Raw genomic sequence first — 10,524 nt, 5'->3', positions numbered from 1 at the left:
AAATAAACACATATGAGGAACATCATCCAACTGCAATTGATTTGTTTTCATCAGTGTGTTTTCATGCAATAAAATTTTTTATGCATTAAATTTTTTCATCCAACTACAATTGATTTGTTTTCATCTGTGTGTTTTTATGAAATAAATTTTTTCTGCATTCAATTTTTTCATCCAACTGTGTGAAGAAATTTTGTGAGCAAGAGAAAAATTTTGTGTTTGAGAGAGAAACGTAGCAGATGTGAAGAGATGTTCAGAAGAAGTAAAAGATGTTGGACGAAAAGAGGTGAAATAAAGAAAAATAAACAATATTTTATTTATCTAGTGTGTTACAATGAATAGCTCCAAATTGCTATTCACTATAGCAATGTAGCTATTCTAGCCAGACTTATGTAAGATTTATATAAGTTTACAAATATAATGGTTAATTGTGAGGGAATATTAGCCATATATGAAGAATTTATTAACCCTTAGATTTTCATTTCTCTTTAAAAAAATAAATTAAAATGATTAAAAACATTAAAAAATTAAATTAAACTACAATTAAAAAAAAAAAAAAAAAAAAAATTGGAAAAGGGATGGCTTCCAGCCACCTCATTTGGCGCCACCCCCATTTTGCCTTAAGGGGTGGCTGGCCACCGTACCCTGGCCGGTTTCACAAAAATTGTAAAAACAGAGAGAGACCAAGGAAGATTTGACCACATAGAGCTTTCTTTTGGGGTTTGGTTCCTGACTTTGCTCTTGTATTTCTTCTTCCACAGCCTTAGGCAGCGGAGAGCATAGTTCAAAGCAGGGGGGCTTCTTGAGGGTGTGATGAGGAGTGAACTGCGAAAAAGATAAGGAACGAAACTGAAAACCCGAAGCTTTATGGAGGGTAGTTGTTTAGGGGTTAAGGGGAACTTAGAGGAAGGGAAGATTGACCACGTAGAGCTCTGATCTATCTCCTTGAGGTGGTTCGGCCATCCCCATTTTGTCAAAATGGGGTGGCTGGAAAAAAAATTCTTTTTTTTTTAAAAATAATAATTTAATTTAATTTTTTTAATGTTTTTAATCATTTTAATTTTTTTTTTAGGTATATAGACATGCACATGTCGAGTTTTTAGGGGTACTGACGTGAATTTTTGTTAAATGTTGGACGAAAATTAGACGGAGGTACCATATCGGTCTTTATAAATAACCGAGGTACTACCTGTGATAAAAACTAAATTATAGGGGGCAAAAAATAAAGTTGTTAAATCACAAGAGACAAAAAAGTATTTAACCCAATTAATTATTAATTTTTTTAAGTTGCATAACAGTTATATAACAATCTACTAAATAACATTACTATTTAGCTTATTTTTATTTATTTTTCATCATAACATAACTAATTTGCTTGCGGTTTTGGTAGTCTCTTCCAAGACATGCCTTGATGTTTAATTTGGATGTTGCAAGTGGAAGACTTACCTCATGCAAATAAGAGTAGTGAGTTGCGGAGTGATCTCAAGTATCTCAGGCTCAATAATGATATATGGAAGATTCTAGGCAAAAAAAAATCTAACGCTTCAAGCAGTCGCATAACTTTGCGAAAATATGGGGTATATAGTCACCTCTTAGGCTTGTGTATATAGCAGTTTTATAAATGCAAAATTGGTCATTGAGGTTGGCTTAAATTACAAATCACTCCATGTAGTATAAATAATTTATAAGTCCCTATAGTTGATCTAAATTTTAAAAAAAAAATTATATGTCATCAAGGTTTGCCAAAATAACAGTTTACTACATGAAATTAATTTTAGCTAAGTAAATTAACAAAATCTATCACTTTGCCATGCGATACCCAATAAAAATGCGACACATGTTATTATTAATTTATGACTTTCAAAAATGACAAATATGATTTTTTTCACATCATTTTAGGACGCCAGCTAAGATTACACATCAACCCTCACTCCACGTCATACCCAATAAATTAACATAATCTTTTATACCCCCAAAATTTTACTCCATGCATAACTCTCTCTCATCTTTATCTTCCTCAGCCGCTTCACAAAATGTGACTATCAAATTCTAGTAAAATGCATCCAAATCGTGGCAGGAAAAATGAAAATGAGCGAGGGTTACACACAGTAAAATTTTAAAGATAGAAGAGATTATGTTAATTTACTGTAACAATATGACGTGACAAAATAACAGATTCTAGTAAGTTACTTGAAGGAAATTTTATTTAGAGAGTAAACTGTTATTTTGGCCTACCTTAAGGACCTATAAATTATTTGTTATACCACATTGAATGATTTGTAATTTAAGCCAACTACAATGATTAATTTTACATTTATCCCTTTATTTTATTGGTCATTGTTAATTTTTTTTTTTTGGGATGAATAAGAATTCATTAAACAAAAGTGATAAACAAATTAGATGTCAGCCACGCAGGCTCCCCAGCTATATATATCAAGACCATGATTTTAGGTACACTAGCAACCAAAGCCAATACAAACAAATCCAAGGTTATAACAACCAGCCATCTACGATATAATTAATGTTGAAAGCTAGAGATAACATTAACTCAAGACCCAACTAGCTATATCAAGACCATGATTTTACGTACACTAGCAATAAAAAAAAAAGACCATGATTTTACGTACACTAGCAACCAAAGCCAATACAAACAAATCCAAGGTTATAACAGCCAGCCATCGACGATATAATTAATGTTGAAAGCTAGAGATAACATTAACTCAAGACCCAACTAGCTCCGGCACGGATTTCACTACAAAAATTTTACTCTCTAGCAATCAAATTATCAGCGATAGCCTAAAATTCGTCGTGACGACTTTTTGTGGTCGTCATTGATGTGTCGTCGCAAATAACAATGCTAGAATTTTTTCTCCCACGTGGGAAGTTATTAGCGACGGCAAATTCTTATTAGCGATGACATTGTCGTCATGATTCGAAATGTATCAACCACGACACTTAAGTCATATATTTGGAACCATGGCATTTCAATTTGTTTATGTTTTACATTTAGGTTAATGTCGGTGTTGAGAGTGGGGGAAAAGGCATAGAAGTTGCTGTGTTGACTCGGAATGGAGTCGAACATCTTGCCAAAGCTGAGATTGTTGCTGTTCTTGCTGGAATTGAAGCTGAGATTAATCCTAAACTTAATTCCTGCTAAGATTAATCCTAGTGTTGTTGAAATTGAGGATAATACAATACAAAAAAAATAGCACAATTCAGCAAGTCCTTCAAAGAATTCTTTCTAATATAACTCGGGATTGATTGGAAAAATTAGGAGCCTACAAACAAACTCTCCAAATCCAAAAAAAAAAAAAAAAAAAAGAAGAAGAAGAAAAGCTTACGTCAATTTTATCCATCTCTGTTTCACACAAGATCGTCTCCGGCAATATTAGGCACTGCTGCAACTTCCAAGGGATTCCGGCAAACGGGGCAGTTAAGATTGCGCTCCAGCCAAGCATCAATGCACGGCACATGGAACTCGTGGTTGCAGCGAGGAAACACACGGCACCATTCCCCGTCCTTGAAATCTCCCAAGCAAATTGCACACAGACTACCACCGCTGCCATTTATCGTTATTCCGGTGCTTTTGTCGGCAATTTTTATCTCAACAGGCGGCATAAGTTGTTCTATTTGATGCTCTTGATTTCCGGCTCGACGGTAGCCGCCACTAATTTTGAAAGTACCCAGTTCAAAAGCCAGATTATTAACAATACAGAGACAGAAACTGCAACAATTTCTACACAGAATGGCAAGCTATTTTCATGGCCAAGAGTAGTGGGGGCAGGAATTGGAGGATTCATTGTATTATTCTTGGAAATTACTACCGACGACTTTGTGGGTTCTTGTCTCTTGTCTTAAAATTATGTTGGAAGACAAATCTGTGCAGTGTATTCCTTCTGAACCTGGATTTCCTTGTCAGCCCAGGAAGTCGGTACGTGGGTGTTCTTGGCTCTCCAGGGACCAACTCCCAACAGTCTAGGATGTTTTAATTTGGGTGCGAATTAATTATTTGATATATATATATATATATATATATATATATATATTAATTTCTTTAGGTTTTCTCAAAATCATTCCCTCCGGCCGTCAGCTGTTTTGTCTGAATAAACAAAACGGATCGGGTCCGATTTGTTCGATGTACTCTTGGACCCATTTCGGGACTTGGGACTGGGGCAGTGGACGGACACTTTTAGGGATAGGTTTTGACAACATCTAGAGATTAATTAGCATATTGAATCTTTGAGAAATCCATGTGTTGAAGCATCTTTCAAAATTAATATGTATTTATATATTTGGTTTGTGGTTGGAGAATGTTTTAAATAGAAGGTATTAAAAAACTTTGAAAGATACTTAACAAAAAAAAAAAAAAAAAAACCAACCTTTGAAAGAATGACTAGAATCAGTTCTTGTGATTTTAAAAGTCAAGTCATCTTTAGAAAGATTTTTAAAATTTAATAATGATTATATAAAATTCAATGATGATTTTAAAAGTTAAATTACATTTGAGAGAAGACGAAGTCATTACTCGATAGAATTTTTATAAATTGAGTTAAGGAAGTTCATTCAGCCCGATTTAGACAAAGATTGTCTAAAAAAGAAAAAGTCAAGTTGGCACCGAAAATTCCAAACTCAGACTAATTAAGGTATTGTTTTAAAATAAGCAATACTTGAGTGTATGCGCTTATACTTTAGAATGGTACAAAACACGAGTCGCGAGTGTGCATGTTTAAGACATAATTAATGATTGATTCAATCTCTCTAATCAAAAAAACCTTTTGTAGTCACGATGGAAAACGCAACCAAACAAAAGAGATTTTTCGGTTTTTCTTATACTTAAGGGGCATATCATTTCCTGTTTTCTGCTTCTCATGTTCAAAGTTTCTAAACTACATCTTTGGCATTATCGTAGTTTGCTGGAAAAGGCTTTGTTTGTGTCAAAGCACCAACTATGCAAATTTCTTGTTTATGTCGAACCCTATATATCCTGATGATTCCCTAAAGACAAGCAGGCACCAACTATTTAAGGACTAAAAAGGCCCTCTATCACTTCTCTTTTCCTTTCTCCATTGAGCAAATAAACTAGGTTAGCAAAATGGTTGCTCCGTTTGGACCTGGCATGTATATTCATCAGCAGTCGTATAGGCGTTTCATAAAGAAGAAGAAGTCGTTGGCAGAGGATCTCCGATTGCGAGAGTCACCATCATCGGCAAACTATGTGAAGAATGTGGTGGTAGTGATGGACGGGATGGAAGAGTTCACGACTAAGCCTCTGGAATGGACCCTCAACAATCTTGTTGCGCCTGGTTCGGTCGTCACTCTCGTTGGTGTCATGCCATGGCTTAACATTCCACATACGTAACTCCATGCATCTTCCCTCTATCTAAATTCCTGTTTATGCTAAATAATTTATTTTTAAGGATAATGCTATTTAATAAATTAGACTGTTATATAACTGTCATATAACTAAGATGACGTACCAATAAAAATAAATTCTTTTCTTTTTTTAGTAAGTGCAAATTGATCATGAATAGCTAATTTTCGCTGCCACATTATTAAGTTGTACGGCATAACATTAATTTTTTAATTTATTTTTTTCTTCATAACATATAACTAATCTACTTGGGATTTTGGTAGTCTCTTCCAAGACATGCCTTGATGTTTGGATGTTGCAATTCGAAGACTTACCTCGTGCAAATGTGGAAAATGAGTTGCGGAGTGATGCCAAGTATTTAAGGCTTTCAAGCAGTCGCAGAACTTTGCCGAAAATATGGGGTACATTCAATTCTTTAATTATGTTTATTGGTCATTAACCAAAGTCAATACAACTAGAAAGCTACCTCTAGATTACATTATCAGACAGATCCCAAGTCATAATTACCAGCAGCCAGCAGCCATCTTTTAAGGATAGAATAATGTTGAAAGCTAGAGAGAACATTAACTTGATGAGTATTAATGCTAGAAACCACACATTTATCCTATTACAATAGCTGATTCAAACGCTGATTGCCTCTGCTATGTAAATAATGATGAAATAATTAAAAGTGTGATTTTTATCATTACTTAAACCCGAGGCCTGATCCGCCCGCCCTATGACAGTTTTATAAATTGTTGTTGTTAGTATAATTAATACTACTTTTTTACATTTTAAAGATTAGTACTTCATGAATTGAATTTGGTACTCAATTTTATAGTATTTAATCTATGCAACATGTCATGTAGGCTGTCCCGCAAAAAAAGGTTGTAATGGGTTATCCCTCACGACTTTTGGTGGTTGAGCAAATCACGAGCCTTCATGCGACATGGGTGGTGTTCGATAGGTAGGCTTAATTGGGTGTGTGTGTACATTAATTGGGTGTATGCGTGCTAGGCTTCCTCAATTTCTGAAGCTCATTAGGAGTTGATTGCTTTGCGCTGCATGCATGGTTACTGCAGGCATCACAGAAAGAATAGAGAATTTTATGCCAACACCATTCCATGTAATATGGTGATGATGAACGAAGAGGGAGGGGCTGACATGGTTAGAGGCCACCATATGATTGATAACGGAGAGAGCACTCCAGGAGAATTTTCACCAGCCTCATCAGAACCCACTCCAAAAGTTATTGTCTCTATGGAGTAGAAAGGAATTCTTGAGAAACAAGCTCAGAAGAAAATTGAGAGAAACTTTTGTGCTTGCATGCCAATGTTTTCACAGGGACAGAATGATAAACGGCCGCTTATCATTCTATAATTCCTTGTACAATGAGACCATAAACCTTTAAAATAAAACATTTTACTCGCATGGCTTTGGCTATTGTACGTTGATTTTTTAAATTTCGGATGGTTTCCTTTTAAAAAACAGCCGTTTCCATTCACAAGATCATAAATTTAACAGAATTCTAAATTTTTTTTTTAAAAAAAATGTTGAAAATAAGCAAGTGGACCAAATAATAATAAAACATCTTCTTTCATATTTAGTACGTACACCAAAAGCATGGTTTATGACTTACGTACCCTTCACCTTTATGATGGGGGATGAAATGCAACCTAGTATAACAATGATCATGAGACATGAGACAATATGGGAATTTCTGTTAAATGTCACATAATCTCTCCAGTCAATTGGGTTATCCTTAATATTAAGTCATGAGGTCACTTTATGTCATGTACAGATCACATGAAGACCTACTTTTATGCCACGATGAGAAAAATAATTGATCTTTGTGATGGTGACGGGTTGATGGCAAAGGCGGAGGACAAACACAACAAATGTTCTCTTCCATTCTCACACAAACCTGCACCACATGCAAACGGTTTGACTCTGGTGGACGGTAAGGATTTTGGTCTTAGTAGCATTTTCATCGGGTTTAAGGTTTAAATTTCTTTTAGTGCAAATGATTGAATTCCTTGGGGCCACGCCCGCTAACGAAGTTGGAGTCTCATCTGACTCGTGTGGAGGGAATGCTTTACACGGGTCTAGGGTTTACCGTCAATAATTATTATTTTTTTTAAAAAAAAAAAAATAAAAAACCTGCACCATAACAAACAAGCCATTCCTTGGCCAATCATCCTGCTCGGTCGTTTAGCCAAACTACACAAATTCTTACCGGTTAAATTCATATACATGATTTCAACTCTTGAGGTGCGCGCAACAGTGCCACTTTGACGGCTCTTAGAACATGCCTTACAATATGCGATTTCGAATATCATAAAAGGTGTTGGCTTCCCTCAATGAACACCAATTAATTTTTAAATGAAATCGTTAAAGGCCCGATTCAATATCATCGTCCGAAAGGGGTAAAAAGTAAAGCCACTGCATTATATTTGTTTTATAGGCAGTACCCCTTTTTATTATCTCTTGTTAATTGGGTAAATAATTCACACGACTAAAACTGTAATATGCATCTTGTTTTACCACGAACTTACGAGGTGCATGGTCCGACTTTTTTAAAGGTTGATTTGGCTAAAACATATTACGTACGTGATTTCTGATTAAGTACCCCATTATATCATTTCATGTACGTAACGATCATTTCGTGAGTTAGGATGAGAGTCAACCTTTTAGGATGCATGGCACGATCGATCTCAGGCCTAGGTTGTTTGATTGTTGTTTCTTTCTTTCTTTCTTCTTCTTCTTCTTCTCTCTCTCTCTCTCTCTCTCTCTCTACAAGGTTATCATAGAATTCTGATTATTAATTAATTTAAATTGCATAAACCACAGTTAAATAACAAGAACAAGAGCAATTGATATCAATTATACACTGCAACTTTTTGAAGTACACTCATCTTACGTGCATATTAAAGTATTTAATTATATAATTTATTATAAGCTACTTCCTACCCAAATTAACCTTATTTTTGAATAGCAAGGGTGAGAAGTAACAAGTTTCCTTTTAAGGCAATGTGATGGTGCAATTGAATTTTCAAGGAGAATAGCCACCATGGCCACCACCTTCACCACTACCGCTGCCTCCTCCATATCCTGCCCCATGTTCACCTCCAGCACCATAGCCGCCACCACCACCAGAACCACCTCCACCCCCACCACCATAGCCTCCAGCACCGATACCTCCGCCAGATCCCCCACCACTTCCATATCCACCTCCATGTGCTCCACTAGCATCGTATCCTGTTCCACCACCGCCACCGCCACCACTACCACCACCACCTCCAACGCCAGGACCATGTTCTCCTCCAGCACCATAGCCGCCACCGTGGCCTCCTCCTTCACCACCTCCATAACCAGCACCATGGTCTCCTCCTGCACCATATCCACCACCACCACCTTTTCCTCCTCCACCACCAGCACCATATCCTGCCCCATGTTCTCCACCACCTCCATATCCAGCACCACCTCCTTCACCACCTCCGTAACCAATACCATGCTCTCCCCCTGCACCATACCCAACACCACCGCCACCACCTTTTCCTCCACCACCACCATATCCTGCCCCATGTTCTCCGCCAGCTCCATATCCAGCACCACCTCCTTCACCACCACCAGATCCGTATCCAGCGCCTCCTGTGCCATAACTAGCTCCACCACCACCACCACTTCCATATCCTCCACCATGTCCACCAGCAGCTCCATAGCCCGCTCCACTACCTTCTCCACTACCACCACCACTTCCATAGCCAACAACACCGTGGTCCCCTACAGCTCCATATCCAGAGCCACCACCTGCACCTCCTCCACCACCATAACCTCCACCAACATTACCACCATACCCAACACCAACCTCATGCCCAATTCCAGGACTGTGGCCAGCTCCTTCAAGAGTGAGGAGGGCTCTAGTTGCAGAACAAATGCCTAAACCCAGTAACACAAAGGCAAAAACACTAAGAACTTTGTGATTAGCCATGGGAATATGTTTCGATCCCACAACCGTATTTTCAAATGCAAGGGAGAGTTGCTATATATAGCAATAGGTCCAAAGCGCATCTACTGACAGGGAGTAGTTGAAGCACATGGTAGAGAAGATAGCCATCCACACAATGTGGCCCAAGATACACACACAAAAAGATCAAATTCAGTCAGAACTCCTTACGCTTTGATTCACTAGTGTGTTTATGCTGTCCTCCATATCTAACTAAACTTAGAAAGCCATTTTTAGTGCCTGAGTTTGAAAAAACCTAACCTTTCCTTATCCTTCACCTCTCAATGGGTGCTTACGATAGCTGACTCAATAATATTCCTTCCACAGTACTCGTTAATGTTTGTTGTAAAGTAAACCTAACTAATGAATTCAATATCTAAAAAAACAACGCATGCAGGGAACTTCCAACGTTAAATTTCTAATAAAACCTAATTAACGAGGTTCCAAAGCCGCGTTTATTGCACAGAGAATGATTGATCGAAGCATGCACATGCAAGAGAGAAGGTGGGCAGTACTGTCCACACAATGTTGCCCAATATTGGATTACATAGACACTATACACACTATAATTCTAGTATCCTCACTCTAGTGGTGTGATTATGCTGTCCTCCACCTATCACGTTACAATTGCCCATTAGAAACAGAAATGTTCCTGATCATTTACCTCTCAATTAATGGGTGTAAACTGCTGACTTAATACGACCTCGTTTTCTTTGGTCCATTTGGTTTAGTGGTTTTAAAATGTATGGTTTCAAAAATAGCGAATTACTAAAATGTAATTTTTAAAAATGCAATTAAGGGTATGGTAAACTCATGATTTAACCTTCAAAGTTATGGTTTGACCTTTAAAAACGCACCTCTCCCCTCCGATTTCAAAATGTGAATTTTTTTCACGTTTACAAATTAACTAGCATTTTTTTTCAAATGCATTTCTCAAATCGTTATTTTATGATCACTTCGCTAATGTGCACCATTGCATTGTTTTACTTGTCAGGCTTAGAATTAAGAGAAATGCTTCCTTGCATAATTGCGCCCATCTTGTGTATACTTCTTGGCATGCTCCATCCTTCCTTAATTAAAAAGGTAAAATATATATATATAATGGATGGAGTACGCTAATTTTTTTTGAAGGGAGTACGCTAATTAAGTAGAGATACTAGCCAGAATCAAA

At 37.1% G+C, this 10,524-nt stretch overlaps 2 protein-coding genes across 2 annotated transcripts; both read right to left on the bottom strand.

Moving 5' to 3' along the window:
- Positions 1 to 3,360: 3,360 nt before the first annotated feature.
- Positions 3,361 to 3,797, bottom strand: LOC132174125 (probable E3 ubiquitin-protein ligase ATL44). The gene is made up of 2 exons (XM_059585822.1): positions 3,706 to 3,797; positions 3,361 to 3,664 (listed from the first exon to the last, which is right to left on the bottom strand). The coding sequence occupies exons 1-2, from the start codon at positions 3,795 to 3,797 to the stop codon at positions 3,361 to 3,363; spliced, it is 396 nt and encodes a 131-aa protein (XP_059441805.1).
- Positions 3,798 to 8,278: 4,481 nt separating this feature from the next.
- LOC132175654 (glycine-rich cell wall structural protein 1.8-like) lies at positions 8,279 to 9,347 on the bottom strand. The gene has a single exon (XM_059587664.1). The coding sequence runs from the start codon at positions 9,336 to 9,338 to the stop codon at positions 8,400 to 8,402; it is 939 nt and encodes a 312-aa protein (XP_059443647.1). The 5' UTR covers positions 9,339 to 9,347; the 3' UTR covers positions 8,279 to 8,399.
- Between the last annotated feature and the right edge of the window lie 1,177 nt (positions 9,348 to 10,524).

This window comes from Corylus avellana, chromosome ca3 (assembly GCF_901000735.1).
Source record: "Corylus avellana chromosome ca3, CavTom2PMs-1.0".
NCBI classification, from domain to species: domain Eukaryota; kingdom Viridiplantae; phylum Streptophyta; class Magnoliopsida; order Fagales; family Betulaceae; genus Corylus; species Corylus avellana.
The sequence above is the reverse complement of the archived record's forward strand: the minus strand, read 5'-3'. Positions and strand labels throughout refer to the sequence as shown.